We start from the raw sequence: 22,397 nt of genomic DNA on the forward strand, positions 1-22,397 counted from the left end.
CAAGTGGCCTTTGGAGCAGGCTGAAATGACAGACAGAGCCTTGTCTGCCTAGCAGGCCCTCCCTGCCATGACAGAGCTGTATGCTGCAGCCCCTTTCTCTGACGCGCTCAGCCTGACATCTAACAGCCCACATACCTGTTCAGCCGAGCTTGGGTTAGCGTAGACCACTCTGAACCCCAGTTGCTCATTCCTACAATGGCTGGTGTTTTCTCTTTGGGCCCTTTATGTCTAAAGTGCTCACATTGCACCTGATACTTAGAAGCACAGAATAAATGTTTGCTCTCCTTATCAGGCTTTCACTAATTCAACAGGCATTATCGGACTCTCCTTCGTGCAACTGGCCAGAAAGATAAAAAGCTCCTACCATCTGGCTGGGAGGCAGACAACCTCAAATCTGATCTCCTCTAATTGATATAAATACTATGCTTACATTGAGGTGTCGGGTTTTTAATGTATTTATTTTTAAGCAAGATCACAATGTGTCCTTGAGTTTTTGTTTTGCTTATTTATTTAACATTTATAATAGTAAGACCCTGTCTCTAAAAAAAAAAAAAAAAATTATGTGTTATTGACAAAGAGCTTGAATTCCAGTATTCAGGAGCCAGAAGCAGGTGGATCTTTGTGACATCAAAGCCAGTTCAAGGAGAGATCTATGTCACCCTGGCAAACCTGAAGTTCACTATGTAGACAGATAAGGCTTGAACTCACAGACATCCACCTGCCTCTCTCCTTGGTGCTGGGATTAAACACCATGCCTGTTCTTTTTTTTGGGGGGGGTTGGGGGGTTTCCTCTGTGTAACAGCCCTGACTGTCCTGGAACTTGCTCTGTAGATCAGGCTGGCCTCAAACTCACAGGGATCTACCTGCCTCTGCCCCCAAGTGCTGGGATTAAAGGCGTGCACCATCATCACTGCAAGGCTTCACTCTGTTTTTGCCTGTAAAGAGGTGATGTATTAGCTTCCTACTCTGGATGCATGTCTCCCCTGCAATCGTGGAGTTGTAAGCCAAAATGAACTCTTCCATGAGCTGCTTGTCATTACGGTGTTTATCTCGGCAGCGGAACAGAAGGCGCTAACTGGCATGGAGCTTGTGGGAAAGAGAGGGAAGGAGAATCATGACCCCTTTGGACACCACACCCACGCTTACACTGCCATCTTTCTTTGTATTGAAAACTATGATCACCGGCACTGGGCATGGGTGATACAAACTTGTAATCCTAGCACTCAGGACGCTGAGGCAGGAAGATCACTGAATTCTGTGTTAAATAACGAGACTCTGATGTGTTGATGGATGCGGAGGTAGGCAGGTCTCTGTGAGTTCCAGGCCAGTCTAGTCTATCTACAGAGGATGTTTCAGGACTACCAGAGCTACAGAGAAACCCTTTCTCAAAAGACAAAATAAAACAAGATTAAACTAAACTAAGACAAAAAACAAAACTTCAGTACGCCTTCCATAGCAGTAAGTAACACCAGCCTGCTTTACATAGTGAGTTTCCAGGCTAAAGTGTACATAGAGGGACTCTGCTCCCTTTTTCAAATTGTCCTGTTACAGGAACTCTGTTCAGAAGGAAGTCCGCTTTGGCCTTTGACTCTCCCTCCCATTTCTTTTCTTTCTTTTTCTTTTTTAAGATTATTTATTATGAATATTGTATTCTGCCTACATGTGTCTGCATGCCAGAAGGGGCCATCAAATCTCGTTATAGATGGTTGTAAGCCACCATGTGGTTGCTGGGAATTGAACTGAAGGCCTCTGGAAGAGCAGCCGATGCTCTTACCCTCTGAGCCATCTCTCCAGCTCCCATTTCTTTACCATGTCACAGTACTGGAGAAAGATTGCACCCCAGTGTGGACACCGCATCCCCAAGGTCAGTCTCTGCCCTGCTGACCAAGGTATCATCAGCAGCAGAGCTACTGAGAACAGGTACTCCAAAGATGCCTCCCAAGGCAGAGCCAAACATTCATCTCTTGAGTTTTTAAAAGGAAAAATCTTTTCATTTTAAAAGATTTTTAAAATGATTCTTAAATCACGTATGGGGTGGGTAACTACTTTTGGGAGTGTGTGAGTGCAGAGTCCCAAAGAGGCCAGGGGTATTGGGTCCCCTGGAGCTGCTGTCACAGATCATTGTCAACAGCCTGGTGTGGGTGCTGGAAATGGAGCCATGTCTCCATCCCTTGGGTCTTTTTTTTTTTTTTTTTTTTTTTTTTTTTTTTTTTTTTATTCAAGACAGGGTCTCTCTGTACCTTTGGAGGTGGACTTGAACTCACAGAGGTCTGCCTGCCTCTGCCTCCCACGTGCTGGGATTAAAGGTGCGTGCCACCAATGCCTGGCTCCTTGGGTCTTTCTTGATAGACTCAATCTTTTTTCCATCAGAAGTGCTGTATGCTTAGCCTAGACCTGGCTTCTTCCTTGCCAGCTCAGCCTGGCCTCCACATATAGGACTTGGGTCCTTATCTTCCAAATGCTTGGCTCTGATAAAGTTTGCTCTATTGAGAGCTCACATCTTACCCATTCTTGGGAGAGTCTTGTCCCTTAGTTCCTGGTAAGTTCTCTTGGCTCTTATATGATAGGTGTAATACACAGCACCGGTGATACAAATTCAAGTTGGCACAGACTGAAGGGCTGACAGCCAGTGGACAGCACCTACAGGGTAGAGCTAGTCTGTGTTCTAACTGGCCACTGCACCAGACTTCTCTGATTAAATATTTTCAGTTGTCCCCTGCACTTACCAGGCTGGTGCAGACGGTTTCATTAAATCCTTGAAAGCCTATTGGACAGAAATTCCATTTTACGAATGAGAAGGGGCTTTGAACTTGAGTCCTCTCTGTCAACCTCCTGTCCCCATGAGGACTGCAGGCTGCCACCACTTTTAGTCTGACACCAAAATGGCCAAGCTGAAGCTTTGTGTCCTCAGTGGAGAACAGGAGGCCCTGTCCCCACAGGGCACTCTGCATTTGGGAGAGGCATCAGTAAGCTAAGCTCTCTAAGTCAGGCTGGCTCTTTGCCACTAGGGAGATCTCAGGGCCTGGCTCATGGCCCCCCCCCCCCCCACTGTACTGTTTATGATCTGGCTCCTCAAGCCGCTCAGCTTCAGGGAAACCACCTGCCCTTGCTTCCCCAGCAGTGGCCATCTGCATGGGGAAAAGCGAGTGCAATCCTCGGAACAGGCTGTGGAAGCACGCTTTGGCCCGGGTAAGAACTGTCAGGACGGGTACTGCTGTAGGTGACACTGTGCTTGGATGAGAATGGGACACGCTGGGCCACATCACATGGGCTGTGGCCCTGTATGAGTGGGGCTGCTGCTTGGAGAGTTTCTGGAGGCAGCAGGCCAGCCGGCAGGGCCTTCCCAGGGTAGCACCATCTCCTGACACTTCATCAAAGCCCTTCAAGCAGCACTCCCCTAGGCTGTCCCCAAACCTACTGAAAGCAGTAAAGGGACCAGCCACTTGGTCCAGAGTGCCCATCAGGACAGCCTTAGGCACCGGGCCGTGGTAGTGCACCCCTTTAATTCTAGCACTCAGGAGGCAGAGGCCAGTCTGGTCCACAGAGTGAGTTCCAGGACAGCCAGGGCTACACACGGAAAACCAAACCAAACCCGAACAAAACAGCCCCGACCTTCTCCACAGAATGCCAAGGTACTTGGGTTGGCTCTTTCTCCTCACTTTGCCCCTGGACAGGAGCTATAGCATAGTTGTTTATGTGAAAATGTGAACCAGAAGTCAAGGCCAGCCAAATGGAGCTGTCCATGGGGTGACATCTCCCCCAGGAAGGAGGAACACATCGGAGGGAAGCAGTGTGGGCCCAAAGAAGGTACACAAAGTGAACTATTTCAATTAGAGGGGTGACAAATATTCTCACCCCAAGGGCTTATGAAGTAAGGGTAGGAATAGAGTACCCAAAGTGGACACTAAAGGGGCTCATGGCCAGCTGCAGAAGGGCCAAAACTGCACCGGGAGTCACTAGCAAACTGGCCCTTGCCTGGAGGGCCTAGCTTTGGAAAGCAACATCGCGCTCAAAAGTAGTAGACCATCCAGGTAATGGTGTCACACAGCTCTAATCCCAGCACTTGGGATGCAGAGGCAGGCGGATTGCTGTGAGTCTGGTCAGCCTGGTCTACAGAGTGAGTTCTAGGACAGACTCCAAAGCCACAGAGAACCCCCACCACCACCACCACCAAAAAAAAAAAGGAATCTTTGAAGGCAGCTTATTTTGTTCATCTGTCCCTGCACCAAAGGCTGCCTTCACTATGATTTGCCAAATGTGGGTCACAGTAATGAGGCACAGGAATAAACTGCTATTGTTCTGGGCAAACTCTAACTGGCCCCTCTTACCTGCAAGCAAGCCTCTCACAGCTGGGGACATAACTCAATGGTAGGGTGTTTATCTAGCATACACAAGGCCAGGGGTTCAAACCCTAGCACACACACATACAGAAAAAGCTTCCATGAACACTAATGAAATTTTTCAACTTTCCCTAGTCAAAGGATATCCTATACTGGCAGCTGTCTGGAACCAAAAATGTGTGCTCAGGCCCTGTGTAAGCTCAAGATACACAATTTTAAACAGAAGCCTCCAGGCTTTCCAGCAGTCAAGTAGCAAATTAGGAAAGCCACTCCTTACTGATGTCTCAGGCTTCTTTCCCAGGGCAGTCCAACACAAAATTTGACTCCTTCAGAATCACAATGTGAACAGAACTGTTCTCAGTGTACTGGACCCCACTACAGACCTTTCTCATATCTGTTAAGATACCCAGTCTACCTTGACTCTCAAAACTATCCAAATTGACTTAAAGCCCTAGCTAGGGCAGACCATACCTTCTAATCCTAGCACTTGGAGGCTGAGGCACGATAGGATTCTATTCCCTGCCAGTATGGGGTACACTTCAGTGGGGCTTTTTCCTTCTGAGACAGGGTTTCACTGTGGCTTTGGAGGCTGTCCTGGAATTCTCTATAGACCAGGCTGGCCTCAAACTCTGAGATCCAGCTGCTCCTGCCTCCAGAATGCTGGGATTAAAGACGTGTGCCACCACTGGCTTGTACCAGTTTCTTTAGCTACTGTAGCTTCACACCAGTATTTTGCTGACTCGACTCAGGCCCACATCTTGCTAACATTCTCAGACTAATGCTCACAAGCATTCCTACTTGAAAAGGTGGCAGATCAATCAGTCTCTGCAAGACATCAGAGTAGGACACTTGTTGGAAAGGGGCTAAACAAGAATGGGTGTGGGGGCCGGGCATGGTGGGGTATGCTCTTGATCCCAGCATTTGAGATAGAAGGCAGGGATCTGAGTTGGGGACCAGGGTGTACATAGAGCTATTTCCAGGATAGGACTATAGAAAGTCTCCAAAAAAAAAAAAAAAAAAAAAACAAAACCAATGAACCAGTAATGGGAGGTAAAATTATATTCAGGTGTAATTTCTTACAAGAAAATATAACTTACATGGTGGGCAATTATGGCTCATACCTTTAATCCTAGTATAGGCAGGCCATCTCTGTATTCGAGGCCAGCCTAACCTACAGTGACGTCTAGGGCAGCTACCTAGAGAAACCTTGAATTCTACACCTGCCCTTTATTAAGATCGGCTACAAGGATCCAAAGACCCTCAACAACACAAATCCTCTTTGCATTTTAACACTAAGGGAATCTATAAATATGCTTTGTCATTAAGCCCACACCTTAAGATCAGATTTTGTCGTCAGATCAGTGACTTCCTGCATGGCAGCCAAATGTTCTACCTCTAAGTCTTGATTCCAGCTCTCAGTGTTTTATGGAGTACTGGCCTGTTAACAGGATTTTTGTAAATTTCCTTTATCCACCAAGTAAAAAAACTTTAGTATAGATAAGCCAGGCAGTGGTAGCAAAGGCCTTTAATCCCAGCACTGGGAAGGCAGATGTGAGTTCAAGGGCAGCTTCCAAAACCAAAGTTACAGAGAAATGATCTCAAAAACAAAAAAATCTAAATAGATGTATTAAGAGCTTTGTGTATTCAATTTAGGTTTGACACTTCGTTGAATAAACAAGTTTATTTGTAAATTTAGTCAACATACATAATTGACCTAAAAACTTCAATAGGATACTTTTAAAAACCACTTGAAGGCCATCTCTATAAAAGGGATTTTGCCAGGACAATACCCAGGTATAACCTAACCCATCTTCATTGGCAGCTCCCGTGGCTGAAGCTGTACCCTAATTCCCATGTTTAAACTCCACAAGGAGAAAACAAGCCTTGTACTGTTTTTCTCCTTGAATATTAAAAAAAGAAATAAAACTCAATCTAGGTATAAGACCAAACACAATGAGAAGCTGCACTAACTAGACCAGTAACAGGTGATGCTGGTGTGAATAACTTGTTATTTTACTCTAGAGCCCTTATAAATAAAATCCCCGTTAGTGTATGTCATCAGCTGGAGGGTTAGTTAACATGTGGTAGAATGAGGACTTATGCAAGGTTTAATAAGCATAGCATTTTTCTATGTTGTTAACAAATGCAGTCCAGTCAGGAAATAACAACTGGACTAAATTACACACACCTTAATGACAAGACTCCCCACCACTTGTGAATGTAAAACATTTAATTTAAAAATGTTCAACACTACAATATATAAAATAGCTATTATAAATGCACATAGTGTATTCTATAGCTGCCAGGTTTACTTTCTTTTTTCTTTTTTAGGAAACTGTTACACTGTGGTTAAAACTTGAATCTTCAACCTTTGAAAAAGCCCACATTCTATCACAGTGATGTATGGTAACACTTGGATCAAGTCATAACCAGTTTTATTGCAAAAGGACCCTGTACATTTATCAATTCTAGTACCTTAATAGCTACCCAACAAGTCATTAACATACAGAAACATGCATCATGAGAAGCAAGTAGTATCACCCAACCCTTCTGCATATTAGCAACTTGTCACTCCTGAGCCACAGTGCTCATCACTGAGGTCTGAACAGTCACTCTTCCCATTCATCCTGAGTGAAAGATGGAATGACTTAAGTACAAATGCAACATATTATAAACAATTTCTTACAAAAAAAGTCACAAGTTAAACCAAAGTATTTTACAGAATTTACTACAAAATGCCATAAAAACCGCCTTGACTTAAGCTCTCTCCCCCCGTATCCGGCGGGCCAACTGGATGTCTTTGGGCATGATGGTGACTCTCTTGGCGTGGATGGCACACAGATTGGTATCTTCAAATAACCCCACCAGGTACGCTTCACTGGCCTCCTGTAGAGGACAAGAGCCGCGGCATTAAGTCCCTTACTGCAGAAACCAAGCCGCCACCCCCAGTGACACACACCGAGCCTTTGTCCTTTTTCCCCTCCCCCTTACCTGAAGGGCACCAATGGCTGCACTCTGAAACCTCAAGTCGGTTTTGAAGTCCTGGGCGATCTCCCTCACCAACCTCTGGAAAGGCAGCTTCCGGATGAGCAGCTCAGTCGACTTCTGGTAACGACGGATCTCTCTTAGAGCCACGGTCCCGGGCCTGCGGCCATCAGAGAAAGGAGGGCGTCAGAGGACACGGGCGAGGAGCGGCGGCGCTCGGCTCGCTCCTGCTCGTGCGGGCGGGCGGGCGGCCAAGCCATTGTTCCCGGCGGTCTCTGCCTACCTGTAGCGGTGAGGTTTCTTCACCCCGCCGGTAGAGGGCGCGCTTTTCCTGGCTGCCTTGGTGGCCAGCTGTTTGCGGGGGGCTTTGCCACCCGTGGACTTCCGAGCGGTCTGCTTGGTTCGGGCCATTTTCTTTCACCTGCCAGACAGACAGACAGCCAGCGCTCAAGCGCAGGTCCCCGGCCCTGGCCGCCCGCCCGCCCCTCCTCGCGGCGGCAGATGGCCGCCGCCTCCTCCCCCTCCCCTAATGACTCAGGCTGCGCCGAGCGGCGGCCTCCCCCGGGAGGGGGAGCGCGGGGAGGAGCCACTTCCCGCTCCACGGGCGGCCGGGGACGGCGCGTCGGGACCCGTGAGTCACCACCGGGAAGCAGACACGACGGGACGGGCCGGGGACCGGGCGGGGCGGAGGCGGCGGAGCGCCACCGTCACTGTCACAGCCCACTTCCCGGGCCGCCCCACCGAGCCGGCCGCCGCGGACCCCGCGGCCGCACAGCCTCCCGCCGCCCGGCGCCGCCACTCACCCAAAGCCGAGGTCTGAGGCCCTTGCTGGGACCGCCGCGCCGCTGTTAGCGCTCAAACAACAGCCGCAATCGCCGAGTGGAACGGAAGACCTTCCTCCAACCAACGACCAAACCGCTCTGCGCTCCAAGCCCCCCGACGCCTCCATTTTTATATAGACGCTTCACGCTGCGTCACTGCGTCATAGAACCCTCATTTGCATACACCAACGACTTTTTCGATTGGCGGGAGCTTTCGCCGACGCGCTGACATCTCCCGACACAAAGGCCGTACTTCGGGCCCGCTTCCTGATTGGCGGGTGTTTAGGCCGCTGATTGGCTGTTAAAATTGCTCCGTGATTGGATGGATGCAAAGGGGAATAGACGAATCAGAGTTTAGCACTAAGCCGCTCTTCTGATTGGATAAAATGGAGCTATGTTTGGATCCTTCTCTTGGTTCCAAAGCTCCACAATAGAAAGTCAATGCAAATGAATTGCGCTGGTCTCTCAGAATTAAAGCAAGCCGGGCCGGCCGGCAAGAGCCTAAGACTGTTTGCATCAAAAGAACACTGCAGAGAGAGTTTGCACAAATATGTAATAATAATAATTCCAATGTAGAATACAATTTATTTCCTGAATTATTAACTTTTTTTGGCTAGATTTTGGTCTTTGAGTACAGTGTGAGAAATGTAATTCAGTAAATCATGTTACAGTGTACAGTGTTTTGGGTACCATGCATACCTATTTTAAATGAAAAAGCAGTTGTTTAGTGGGGAAGGGTAATAGATACAAAGAATCAAAATTCAAAAAATGATTTCAGAGTTAGGTGCACTTGAGGCCAGCCTAATCCACATAGAAGATTCGAAACCAGCCAAACTGTGCCTTTGTGTAATACTTGTACGTGGTAATTATTACTTCTGACAAAAACCTGACGGATTTGTAGAAACAGTAATATTTTTAGTTTTTTTTTTTTTTTCTGTTTGTTTGGAAACAGGGTTTCTCTGCATAGCTCTCGTTGTCTTGGAACTCACTCTGTAGACCAGACTGGCTGACCTCAAACTCGTATCCACGTGTTGTGAGCCACCATGTAGGTGCTGAGGATTGAACCCAGGCCCTCTGCAAAAGCAGCAAATGCTCTTAATCATTGAGGCATCTCTCCACCATTACAAAAAGAGCACACCTTTACCAGGGAGGCAGAGACAGGTGGATCCCTGAGTTCAAGGCCAGCCTGATTTAAACAGCAAATTCCAGGTCAAGGCTACACAGAGAAATTCTGTCTAGAAAAAAAAAACAAAAAACAAAAAACAAAAAAAAAAAAAAAAAAAGAAAAGAAAACAACAAAATCCCAGTCTTTACTGTTGCTTAAAGAACTGTCAAACTGTCTTCAACATATTGCAATATTTAAATATATAAAACACCAAACCAAGCTTAAGATAGCCCGTCCAAGCTCAGGAAACTGAGGCAGGCTGCCTGTAATTCTGTGCCTTCCTGTCTTGGCCTCTTACGCGCTGCAACTACAGGTGTGTGCAGTTTTGTTTGCTTGGTTTATTATGAGATTGAATCTTTTTTTGTTGTTGGCTTTTGCTTTTTTTGTTTTTTGTTTTTTGTTCCCCGCACCCCCACCCCCCAGAGAGGGTTTCTCTGTAGCTTTGGAGGCTGTCCTAGAATTCACTCAGCAGACCAAGCTAGCTCGGAACTCACAGAGCTGTGCGTGTTAAATGCTGGTATTAAAGGCGTGCCCCACCACTGCCTGGATATACTGTCAGTTTTTTTTGCATGAATTTGTTTCAGGGTAGAACATAGCTGACGCTCTGGCATGGTAAACCTCAATGATCAGTTATGTAAGGAACAGAGTCTATAGCGCCACGCCTGGCCCAAAGGTCAACTTGGAGCTATATTAGTGGAACAGAAAATGCAGAGTTTGAAAAGACTAAGGAAGGGAGCATCTTTGACAAAGTCTCTGGTATGAGAATTCCTCCCAAAGTTTTACAATTGTAGATTGTGATTATTTTATTTTATTTTTGTAATGCTAGGGATCATGGGCTTGGCCCTAACTGGACAAGTATTCAACCACTGAGCTACATCTTGATCCCTTGTGTTGTTTGAGATTTGGTTTCCTTAATTAGCTCAGATTGGCGTGGGATCCCTTATGTACCCAGGATAGGTGTTGCTTTCACCCAGAAGGCTGGGATTTCAGGTGTGTGATTGAGACAATGTGCCCACTTCATCCCCTTTGAGATGGCCTCATTCTGTAGCCCAGGCTAGCCTGGACATCACTATGCATCTTGATTGTGTTGCTCTCCTGCTGCCTCAGCCTTCTGAGGGCTCAGCCTGTGTGACCCACCACACTTGGCTCGGGAGTCCTTTTAACACCACACTGCTTTAATTATTATTTACCTAATTTGTTGTTGTTGGAGATTGGGTCTCATGTAGCCCAAGTTGGCCTTGTTTTCATTCTTTGAAGTTTTTCGAGACAGGATTTCTCTATGTAACCATGGCTATACTGGCACTAGCTCAGTACCGTACTGGCATCAAACTCAGGGATCTGTCTCTGTCTGCGGAGTCCCTGGGATTAAAGACCCATGCCACCACAGAGTCCTCCTCCTCCTTCTCCTCCTCCCCCTCCTTCCTTCCTTTTTTTTTTTTTTTTTTAAGACCATGATGGCTGAACTCAGGCTTCCCCCAGTCTCTGGGGTTAAGGCAGTGCACTGCTGTACCTCTGACTTCTACACTCATGTGCTTTATGCTCCTGCTTCTGCTCCTTCTTTGTTGCTCTTGTTGTTTTTGAAGCTGGGTTTCCCTGTGTAACAGTTCCGTCTGTCCTGATATTTGCTGTGCGGTAATGGATGCAGAACTGGTGAGGTGGGGGCAGGAGCAGAGTGGACTTGCCTAAGTGGTGAGGTGAAGCCCCAGGTTTGAGCCCACACTTGAGTCAGAGTGATAGTAAACAAGGTGCACCATCTACTGCTGTCCAAGGGTGGTTCCTTTTCCTTCACTAACTTGTGTGAGACTTTCTGCTACTTACTTTTCTGGGTTTCGTCTCCCTCTTCAGTAAATTAAGCAATCTGGATGATATCATCTCCTAATTCTACAGTGCATGCTTACTTGGAAGTTCATATTATATGCCTAGCATTAAAGCTTAAATCTCTGAGACATAGTTTCTGTAGTGAGTTCACACTTGGGGACTTCAAGGGACAGCATGCAAACCAATTCTTTGGATTTTAATCATAAGAATAAAGCAGTTAGTCATCATTTCTATTTGTCCTTTTGGAATAGATCATCTTCAAACGGCTCTAGTGGCAAAACAATTGACTTAGCCTGTTTAGGAAATACCAGTTTGTCAGCTTTGTAAAGCTGACAAATTGGCTTCCATTGTGAGGTTACACAGAACTTTAAAAGAAAAAAAAAGAGTGTGTGTCAGCCCCAAACACTAACAATTTCCATTTGCCCCACCCTCTCCCATCCTTCAGGTCATTTGGAGCGAGCTTTCACTGGAACTTGCAGTATAGACTAAGCTGGTCTCAGACTCACAGAAATCCATCCCTTCTGTGTCCAAGTGATAGAATTAAAGGTGTGCATCAACAAGTCCATCCAGCTTCTCTCTTTAAAAATGGTATTTAAATTATATTTATTTATTTGTGCCCTGGTGCAAGTATGGAATCTGTTCTCCCACAATGCAAGGGATCACACTGAGATCTCACACTTGGCAGCAAGCACCTTTAGCCCTGAACTATCTCACTGGCTCTCTCTTCCCTTCCCTTTCTCCCTAACAGGGTCTTGCTATGTAGACATAGCCTTGGATTCACTATAACTGAGAAGACTCTAACTCCTGACCTTCTTGCTCCTCCCATATTGTCTAAGTGCTGGAATTACAGGTTTATTTGATGCTGAAGACTGAGAATTCAGGCTTCCTGCATGTTTTTCCAACTAAATTACATCACAGCCCAGATGCATTTCTTTAATGAGACCATTATTAACTAAAATGATCTCATTTAACTAAACAAATACATTTGAAAACCATAGATTTGATCAGGTGTGGGGTTTACCCTCGTAATCCCAGCACTTGGGAACCAGAGGCAGGTGGGTCTTTGTTAGTTCAAGACTAGTTCAAAGCTAGCCAGGGCTACATAAAAAAAGAACCTGCCTGCCTCAAAAACAACAGGAACAATGCAGGGGGCCGGGTGGAATGTCGGGTGGGGGGTGGGGTGGGGGGGAAGGTGGATTGGGGATGAGGGGGTTGGGGAGAGCGGGGTGTGTGTGCTCAGTAGTTACTGACTGCTCTTTCAGAGGACCAGAGTTCAGTTCCCAGCACCCACATGGCAGCTCACAACTGTAACTCCAGTTCCAGGGGACCTGACACCAATGCCCATAAAATCAATTTAAATAAATTAAACAAAGCAAAACAACAACAACAAAAAACACCACAAACAAAAGACAACGAAATTGAAATAGATTGATTATAGAAAACAAAGTGTTGTTCCTGTGATGGACATTTTTATTATTTGTTTGTATGTGCTTGATGTGTATGTGAGGGGGAAGCCAAAGGACAGCTTCGGGGACTGGATTCTCCCTTTCCACCTTTACAAACAGTTCCAGGGATCAAACTCAGGTTTCCAGCCTGTCAAAGAAAGCACTTTTACCCACACCCATCTCCCCACTCTGATCGTTTTGTTGTTCTTGGTGTGGCGTTTAGACTGAGGGTAGCTCTAGCTGACCTGCACCTAGCTATGTAGACCAAGCTGACTTTGAACTCACAGAGACTCACTTTCCTTTGCCTCCAGAGTGCTGGGTTGTGTCACTCTGCTCTCTTTTTTTCCTTAGGGTTTTTGGAGACAGGGTTTCTCTGTGTAGCCCTAGCTGTCCTGGAACTCTCACTTTGTAGACCAGGCTGGCCTCGAACTCACAGAGATTCGCCTGCCTCTGCCTCTGAGTGCTGGGATTAAAGGCATGAGCTGCCACCGTCCGGGTTGCTATTGTTTTTTGAGATAAGGTCTCAGTATGTAGCCCAGTTTGGCCTGGAACTTGTGACTTTCTTCCCTCGGTTTTGTGACATTATATCCATCCTGGAGAGATCATTCCGTAACACCAAATGCCTAAATTTGCCATGTATTTTCCCAAACAAGAAGGTTGTCTCAGAAAGGGGAACCAGAGTGGATTACCACTCATTCCTTACTCAGACCCTGGTTCTTCATATGGAGTCTACCGTGATGCTTCTCAACAATTTACCAGTACCTAAGAGAGGGTAGTCCAGATAAAGATTAAGTTCGCCTTTGGACCTTAACGTACTGGAAACAAGGTGTTTGGGCCAGTCACTGAGTTCAGAAGGAGCCCAGGTTTCATGCTTAGTAAAAGTTAATGAAGCGCGGGATCAATATGGTGTAGTGAAAAGCTTCCTCAAGCTGTCTGCCAGCGGCATACCATCTCTGGTGATTTACAGGTTACTACCATCTCAAGATGTTGGCTGACAAGCTTGCTTGCTTGGAGGCGATGCTCTAGGCTGACTTTAGAAACCCTGCGCAAACTGTACTGGTACGGAGGCAAGGAAATTACGGCACTACTGGCAGTGTAATTACTCTTGGAATATTCTCGGTGGAATCGTTTAGGTCCTCCCTAACTGGCTTCGCGTACTCCGAAGGTTCCAGTTCCAAGGAAAAGCTCTCCTACCACACTGAAGACGCGTTGGGAACAGTAAAAGCGACTAGACTACAATTACCACAAGCCATCGCGGGTCCTAAACATCCGGGACACGGCCCGCAAAGATCCCTGGGTATTGTGGTCTTGCGCTTTGGCAGCGACCCTGTGCCAACGCTAAAATTTCAGCGGAAAGGAGGACCACAACTCCCAGCAATCTTTGCTGCCGTGCGGGGGGTCTTCACGTTCTCGTGGCGCGGCGCAGGCGCTGTGGGTCTTCGGCGCGGACCGCGCAGACTGAATAATAAAAGGGGAGCGGCGAAGAGGCAGGAAGACAGGACCATGTCGAAGGGCCCCGGGCCCGGCGGCTCGGCAGCTTCCTCGGCGCCCCCGGCCGCTACCGCTCAGGTGCTGCAGGCACAGCCCGAGAAACCGCAGCACTACACGTACGTAGAGCCCCCCCCCGCCGCGCGCGCACGCCTGACGTCAGCGGCCAGCGTGAGTCACGCGCGCAGGGAGAGCGCGAGGCTGTCTCTCCCTCCCCCCCCTTCCTTCTCCAGCTCGGCCCAGACCGGTTCCAGCCTGCTGGGGCCGGTCCCAGCTTCCTCAACTGTCACCAACCTCTGGTCGGGCCGTGGGGCGGGAAACTCGGTCCCAGCCTCCGAGTTGGGAAGGCAGCAGCTCGGGTCCCGAGTACACACTTCTCAGGGTAGGCCTTGGAGGCCTGAGTATTCCTAAGACCGTAAAACCACAGTCCCAGGCTCTTTGGGAGCGATGCGTCCACGACATGACAAGTTGAATTCTGTAGCAGCCAGCCCTAGACCTGCCTGGAAGTGACTGTTTGCTTGAAGCCTTCCGTGCGCCCGAGGTCTTTTGTATCTCGAAGGCCTCTTAGGCTGTCCACGAAGATCACCCACGCTTGAATTCCCTTACGCAGTGAAACGTGCAGACACGGAATCACTCTTTGCAGGCTACACTGTAACAGCCCGTGAGGGAGCGACCCCCTAGGGTGCTGAGTGACTGCAGGCCCCTTCAGAATGTGGCAAGAGAGAGGAAGCCTCATACCCACAGTAAATGAGATTGTCAAAATGGAAAACCGCTGAAAAGCAGCTTGTGTGCAAGTTTAGGTTCCTACCATCCTTGCTGTCACCCACAGTAGGCCTAGGTGCTGTGGGACAAAGGCCAACGATGTGGCTTCTCTTGTAAAGCCGTGTTGGCCTCTGTTCCCGGCTGTTATCAGTGCTCCTCGTCCCCGTTAGGTGCCTGAGCGATGTGGGTGTTGGGATGGAGATTTCAGAACCCGAGAGGTTGAGCAACACTCCAGTAAGCCAGGCAAAACATCCATTGGTAATAGAGAAAACTAAAAGCAGGCAGGAACAGCTCTGGCTTGACGCTCAGAAGGCCTGGGAGATGCGATTGGGAACATCGGCTACAGGAAATGTATTGGTTTATTTGAGGGACTCAAATGTTGGCTGACACATAAGCTTCACTGCGGTGTAACTCAGGTTAGCCTTTTAAGTTTGTTGGTCCTTTCTTACTGTAGTTTTCCCCGAAACCTTGCTGTTGCTTTGGTTAAGAAGATCTTAACATTAGAATAATGCCACTTGACTTACCCCGACCTACAGCAGTGTGGTCTTGATTTGCAAATCTGTAAACTTAATTGGGACTAATTTTTGTATTACATTTATTTAATTGCATGTAAACGTGTGGGAACACACGTGCCGTGCACAGGTGTGTAAGTCAGAACAGTTTGAAGGGATTGTTTCTCTCAGCTTGTGGGTTACGGGGGGTTGAACTCGGATGGCTCAGCTTGGTAGCAAGTGCTTTACCAACTGTGTGCCTCCTCAACAGCCTGTGGCGGGGTGTGTGTGCCCTCTCAAGAGGCTGTGGGGAGGGTGTTAGAAACCCTCGGAGGGCTCTACCATTGAGCTGCAGCCTCACTCAACACACTTGTTTATTGGTTAGTTAGTTAGTTAATGCTTTTTGAGCTAGGGTCTTACAAGGTTGCTCGGGCTGGTCTTGAACTCTGCATCCTCCTATCTCAGAGTCCTGAGTAGCTGGGAATTACAAATCTGTGCCAGTGGGCTTCACTGGGAAACTTCTTAATGATCTCTGGTTGCTTGGAGCATGGTTTTCAGTACAATTCCAAACTGACTCGAATAAACCTTGGTTTCTTTGTGTGTGTGTGTGTGTGTGTGTGTGAGAGAGAGAGAGAGAGAGAGAGAGAGAGAGAGAGAGAGAGAGAGAGAGAGAGAGAGAGAGGCCAATTGTGCACTTGGAGATCAGGGAGGACATCAGATCAGACATCTGTCATTTCTTAGTTCCTTAAGGTAGGTTCTTTGGGGCTGGAGAGATGGCTTGGTGCTTAAGAGTACTGGCCGCTCTTTCAGAGCCCTGGGGTCCATTCCCAACGCTGTAGTCTCATGGGGATCCCATGCCTTCTGGTGTGTAGACAAGACACTATATACGTAAAATAAATATTTAAAAAAACAAAAACAAAAACGGTTCTTTTACTGAGCTGAAGCTTGCCCAGGCTGGCTGCCCAATAAGCCCCCAGGGTCCACATCCTCTGACTTCCCAACTCTGGGATTAGGAACATATGTGGCTACGCCTGACTTTTTACCTACTGATGAGGGTTCGAACTCAGCTCCTTGTGCCTGTGCAGCAAACACTCTCAGCCACAGAGCCAACCCCATAGCCATCCTACTTGTTTGATTTTTGAAGGATAAGGTCTTGCTATGTAGCTTTGGCCAGCCTGGAACTCACCATGTTGCTCAGCTGGGCTTCCCACTAGGGATCCTTTTCTCTACCTCATTCTCCACAACTCTAGGATTATAGGATGTGGATTATAGGATGTGTGTTGTCATTGAGATACTATGAGGTTACAGTGGAATGGTTTTCTGTCAGATGGAAACAGTGGACACAGTGTAATTGTCAGTGTCTGCCTTGTGTGCTGGTATGTTTTCACTCTGTAGCCCTGTCTATACTGGAACTCACTGTATGGACCGGACTGGCTTTGGACTCAACAGAGATCCGCCTGCCTCTGCCTCCCAAGTGCTGGGTTAAAGATGTTACCACTATGTCCCAATCAGCATCTGAGTTTAAACAATTATTTTTTTTTTTCTTTTGGAAAATGTTAGCATTTAATTAACCTCCCTGGTTCAAGCCACCAGGACACAGGCGCCTCCAACACCCTTATCTTCTCTTCAGCGCCTCTGCTGAAACATTTGGCTTTCAGGATGGGCTGCTTAGGGAGCTTTCCCTTCCCCAGAACTTTGTAGTAGCCCGTCACACAACATCAATGATGGGAGGGCTCCAGTCTTGTTCTTGGCAGCATTGACCCGTGTCTGCTCACTGACCAGTGTCCACAACTTATCCAGGTTGACAGTCGGCAGAAGCTCTGGTTCCTCTTTAAGTGATAATGCCTCATACCAACTTTCCCAAGGTAACCTGGATGGTATTTGTGAAGTTGATCCTGTGGTGAAGCATGCCTCCAGCATTTCCCAGGAGTCAGTTTTGGTGGCAAGTGCCATCTGAATCATTTCATCAGCTTGAGACAGCTTTTAAATCAACAGGAATTAATGAGGTACCCACACTTAACACACTTAACTGGAAGGTGCAGGTGCTGGAAGGGTTTGTTTCATTTTTTTTTTTTTTCCCCCCTTTGAGACAGAATTTCTCTGTAGCTTTGGAGCCTGTCATGGAACTCACTCTATAGAGCAGGCTGGCCTTGAACTCAAAGAGATCCTCCTGCCTCTGCCTCCCCAGTGCTGGGATTAAAGGTGTACCCCACAATTCCTCTTTTTGTTTTTAAAGATTTATTTATTATGTATACAGTATTCTATCTGCATGAAACCCTGCAGGCAGAAGAGGGCAGCAGATGTCATTTACAGAGGGTTGTGAGCCACCATCAATTCCCATGGCTGGGAATTGAACTCAGGTCCTCTGGAAGAGCAGTTAGTGCTCTTAACCTCTGAGCCATCTCTCCAGCCCGGACTAGATATTTCTCAAGAGTCTTATACATAGCGTAGCCAGGCGTGGCATTCACTATTTGAGATATGCTTGCCTCCGCCTACCTTGCAAGTGTGGCATTACAGGCATGTGCCACTATGCCCACCTGTTTGTTTGTTTGTTTTTAAATTTATTTTATGTGTCCTGATGTTTTGCCTGCATGTTTGTCTGTGTGAGGGTGTCAGACTCTCTGTAGCTGGAGTTAGACAGTTGTGAGCTGTTATGTGGGTGCTGGGAACTTAACTTTTGACCCATGTCTAGCCCCCAAATGTTTTGTCTTTAAAACCTTGTGACGTGTTGGCTTTGGGACAGTTCTGTCAGACACCTAGCCTGCCTGTGACTCATGATCTTCCTGCCCATCTGCCTCAGGTCAAGGTTGCCATTACTTTGTTGTTGTTGGTTTGTTTTGTTTGAGATGGGGTTTTATATAGGAGAGGACGACTCTAAGCTACTACTGACCCTCTGCCTCCATCTCCCAGATGCTGGGGTTACAGATGTGTGACCAGGAAGGTTTTTGAACATCCCTGAAACCAAAGGTACACAGAGAAACCCTGTCTCTAAATAAATAAATAAATAAAAAAAATAAAAAAAGTTTGGTTGAAAGGAAGGTGTCTTTTTGTTATTTTTCTTTTTTCTTTCTTTCTTTTTTTTTTTTTTTTGTTTGTTTGTTTTTGAGGCAGGGTTTCACTGTATTGCTTTGTATCCTGTCCTGGAATTTATTCTGCAGACCATGGTGGCCTTGAACTCACAGAGATCCTCCTGCCTCTGCCTCCTGAGTACTGGGACTAAAGGTGTGTGCCATCGATGCTTGGCTGTTTTTGTTTTTTTGAGACAGGGTTTCTGTGTAGCTCTGGCTGTTGTGGAGCTCGCTGTGTAGACCAGGCTGGCCTGGAATTCAGGGGCCTCACCTGTAAGTGCTGGTGTGCTACTATGAAGTTGAGGAGGGTTCAGATATTAGTTCCTTTGTTACGTATGAGGACGTATGCTTCAAAGAAGATCTCTGTGGGAGTCCTTCAACTTTGTTGATTCGCAGACTTGTTAATGCTCTTCATACAGGAAAGTGAAACTCTAGTTTCTGAAAAGGTTTTAGGATGATTCTGTCTATAATCCATCCATCTATCATATTTGAAACACGGTCTCGCTGTATAGCCCTGGCTAGCCTGGAATTCTCTGCATAGACCAGACTGGCCTTGAACTCAAATCTGCTTGCCAGTGCTGGGATTGAAGGCATGCACTACACTACCACACCTGTCCTATAGGTGATTTCTTAGAAGAGAAATGCTCTGTAATTGTGTGTATGCAGACTTCACCTGAATTGAGAACGCATTTCTTTTGTTGTAGTTGTTAATTTGTGTTTATTTCATGTGGGGCTGCCACATGAAATGTGACAGCTTTTGAGAGTTGGGGGTTCTCTGTCTACTGTGTGTGTTTTAGAGGCTGAATTTAGGTTTAGACTTGGCCATGGGCACCACTCTGAGCTGTCTCCCCAGCCCAGGCGTGGTTTCTTGAGCTTTATTCAGGAAAGTGGCTAAGGATTAGCTTAGTTGGTAGAATGACTGCCTAGCATGCATAAAAAGGAAGGCAGCCAATTTGTAGTTTTAGTACCCAGGAGGTAGGCAGGCAGATCAGAAGTTCAAGGCCAGCTGGGTTACATGAAACTGTAGAGGGGGAAAAAAAAGACGTGTGTGAAAGAGAATAGCGTTCCATCGGTAGCTGTTTTGAGGCAGTTTTGTTGATTGCTACATTACTGTTATGAATTTTACTTGATTCCACCTGATTGTGTTTTGAAAAATTCAGGAAGTGAACATGTATTTAAACCACTATTGCAGACTCCAATAAAACCATACATATTATTGGCGTTCAACTATGGCCGACATAAGTCACTTGCTGAAGGAGTTGTGACACCAGAGAGGATGAGCTAATTTACCAGGATTCCTTTTTTGACCTTATTTACTCGTTTACCAAATCACATTCATTTTCTTTGAACAAAAGGGCTTATTGTGGCCTTAAATCAGGCTCTCCAGATCCCATTTGTAAGTATTGAGTGCCCACACTGAGACTAGACTCTTGAGCCTGGCACCTGTTAACTGCTATATCTAAAGTAATGATTAAAGTTCACGTTTGCTTAATGGTTAAGTTTTTTTTGTTTTAATCTAGCTATGTTAGACCCTAAAGAAGGCTTCCCCTCAGTCCATATGCATCTGCTTTGACTGGTGGTTTCTGTCATCCTACAAAGACTGACTTATTGGTGAGGGCAGCTGGACAACTCTGAGAGCAACTTAAAACAGTGCATCTTGGGCACACCCTGTAAGGACTTCTCTGGAGATAGTGCCCCATGTAAGTGCAGAAAACACGACACCCTCCTGGACCTACTGCTTCCCGCTTCCAGAACCCAGATGCCTGAGATGAGGCCTCCATGTGTCTTAGAAGCCATGTGCATACTTAGGTCATTGGAGCCCTGCATCCTGAGCAGCCCGTAGGCAGGCTTTCTTGCTAGACCTTTGTCTGGCTGTGAAAGCAGAGCCACTCCACAGCTCCCCTTGCCGTACTGGAAGTGGGAGAGAAAGGCCCCTTGTGTGCTTCCAAACTGGACATTTGTTTAATAGTTAAAGGGGATTTCCCCCCCAGATTCCAGATGTATGAGTGCTCTATCTGCATGTATGACTTTATGCCAGAAGAGGGCATCAGATCCCACTACAGGTGGTTGTGAGCTGCCATTTAGTTGCTGGGAATTGAACTTGGGCCCTCTGGAAGGGCAGCCAGTGCTCTTAACCTCTGAGCCATCTCTCCAGCCCCGTTATTATTCTTTTATCCAACTTATGTTTGATCCTAAAGAAGGGTTCCCTGCTATTGAAGTACATCTTCTATATTTTCAAGTTGCAACTATGGACAATTGTGGCTAATCCAAGTATACTACCCTTCACCCCTTTATTTTTATTTTTTCTTATTTTACATATGGATCCCAGTTCCCTCTCCCTCCAATGCCCCCAACCCCCTCACCCCTTTTTGAGACAGGATCTCTACATGTAGCCCTGGCTGTCCTGGAACTTACTTTGTAGACCAGGCTGGGCTGGTACTCACAGAGATGCACCTGCCTCTGCCTTCTGAGTGCTGGGATTAAAGGCATGCGTTACCATGCCTGGCCTCTGTCTTCTTTAACGTGGATGAATTTGAGGTACACTCATGTTATAGGAAAGTGGATGCTGAAAGTAAATTTTTCTGCCATTCTTAGCTAATATATAAAGTTATATTGGCCTAGTTATTAAAAATGGTAAGGATTTTGGTTTGGTGTCAGCTAGACATGCAGCAGTCCATAGCATAGTCTATAGATTCACTCTAGCCAATCTTATTTAAATATCAGGACATAGACACCAGGAGAAGCATGGGTAAAACAGTTCATGAGATTTGTTTTTTGTTCACTGGGAATATTCTGAAATTACATAGCTAAGATGATTATACTTCTTTCTTTTCCTTTTGAGACAGGATCTCTCTACATAGCCTTGGCTGTTCTGGAGCTTACTGTCACAGAGATCTGCCTGCCTGTAGACCAGGCTGACCTCGAACTCAGAGCCCCGCCTGCCTCTGCCTCTGAGTGCTGGGAGTAAAGGCTGTGCCGCCATACCTAGTTCATTATAACATTTTCAAACTTCCCTCCCATCTCCCCCACTGCACACTACCCTGTCCCCCCCCACCTCCTTTTAGACATTGTCTCCGTTAGCTTAGGCTGGCCTCACACTGCCATTGCACTGTTTCTCACCTTGCCTTCTGGTCTTCTGCCCCACCTGAGTGCACCGCTGTGTGTGTTTTCTGTGATCCTGTGTATCTAGACAAGTACTTGACCAACCCAGGCACATTCCCAGCCCAGTGACTGCACTGTAACGTACACCAACTGTACGTTAATGGGTTCAAACTGTGTGAACTTTATTTTTGAATAAAACTTACTACCACACAGTTGAATAAAACTTCTGAGCATATGACTTGCCAAGGCTCAGCAGCCTTCGGTTCAGTATGAGAAAGCTTGTGATTTCAGGAAGCTCCACAGTGCTGCTCTCCCGGTCAGCACCTGCCCACCCAGATGTGGGGAGGCTACAGCTTTGCAGCTAAGATTCTCACAGCAGGTTTGAGAAGCCTAGTGGTTAATTGTGTTGTTTGTGAACTGACAGCTCCTAAAAGGAAAAAAAAATGGCTTTATGGAATGAACTGGGTTTTCTTCCTAGGGTGGAAGGGGTGGAGGGAATGTTTGCTGAAGGGAAGAGACAACAGTGGGATGGCTGTTCAGGGCTGCAGGGCGGCCCATGTGTCCAGGCGTCCAGGTTGGTCTAATGGCTCTATCTTGATTCGTTGTAGTAACTACAGCAAACTTTTTATCATTTCTCTGCAAAATACCTCAATTTTCACCCCTTTTTTCTTTGCTCATGTGTAGAATTTGACAACAGTATCAAGAACTGAGGAGAAAGAGAAGATGGAGAAGAATCTAGCATGTAAAAAATGTCATAGTATTCTGTGTGTGGTGACCTTTTTCCTGTTGGTGGCAAGATTTGTTTAGGAGCTAAAGAAGAAAATGAGGCCTATGACAGTTGCATCATGTCATACTTGAGTTTGTCAAACATGGCCTCCCTGTCTACTTTCTATGCCACAGTTTGCTTCCCAT

General features: G+C 46.7%; 2 protein-coding genes across 4 annotated transcripts in view; one reads left to right on the forward strand and one right to left on the reverse strand.

Annotated features, from left to right (window-relative positions):
• Positions 1-6,006: 6,006 nt before the first annotated feature.
• Positions 6,007-8,283, reverse strand: LOC127219314 (histone H3.3A). Its single transcript, XM_051180742.1, has 4 exons — positions 8,129-8,283; positions 7,609-7,746; positions 7,332-7,485; positions 6,007-7,226 (listed from the first exon to the last, which is right to left on the reverse strand). Exons 2-4 carry the CDS (start codon positions 7,734-7,736, stop codon positions 7,098-7,100), a joined length of 411 nt encoding a protein of 136 aa, XP_051036699.1. The 5' UTR covers positions 7,737-7,746; positions 8,129-8,283; the 3' UTR covers positions 6,007-7,097.
• A 5,672-nt stretch (positions 8,284-13,955) lies between these two features.
• The window catches only part of Unk (unk zinc finger), a 28,633-nt gene continuing 20,191 nt past the window's right edge, over positions 13,956-22,397 (forward strand). Inside the window, exon 1 of one of the 3 annotated variants that reach the window (XM_051180764.1) lies at positions 13,956-14,181. In XM_051180764.1, the coding sequence (XP_051036721.1) occupies positions 14,078-14,181 (104 nt within the window). In that variant the 5' untranslated portion in view covers positions 13,956-14,077. Of the gene's footprint in view, positions 14,182-14,281; positions 14,445-22,397 lie in introns of those variants that run through there. The other 2 variants (XM_051180755.1, XM_051180773.1) reach the window with 2 other exon arrangements.

The sequence above is a fragment of the Phodopus roborovskii genome, unplaced genomic scaffold (assembly GCF_943737965.1).
Source record: "Phodopus roborovskii unplaced genomic scaffold, PHOROB, whole genome shotgun sequence".
NCBI classification, from domain to species: Eukaryota; Metazoa; Chordata; class Mammalia; order Rodentia; family Cricetidae; genus Phodopus; species Phodopus roborovskii.

What these genes read in the sequence shown, in the direction of transcription:
- LOC127219314 (XM_051180742.1), bottom strand. Translation starts at nt 7,736, where the DNA reads ATGGCCCGAACCAAGCAGACCGCTCGGAAGTCCACGGGTGGCAAAGCC. An exon ending in AAGAAACCTCACCGCTACAG is followed by an intron (nt 7,486 to 7,608) that starts GTAGGCAGAGAC and finishes TGATGGCCGCAG; the next exon opens with GCCCGGGACCGTGGCTCTAA. An exon ending in CAGCCATTGGTGCCCTTCAG is followed by an intron (nt 7,227 to 7,331) that starts GTAAGGGGGAGG and finishes TGTCCTCTACAG; the next exon opens with GAGGCCAGTGAAGCGTACCT.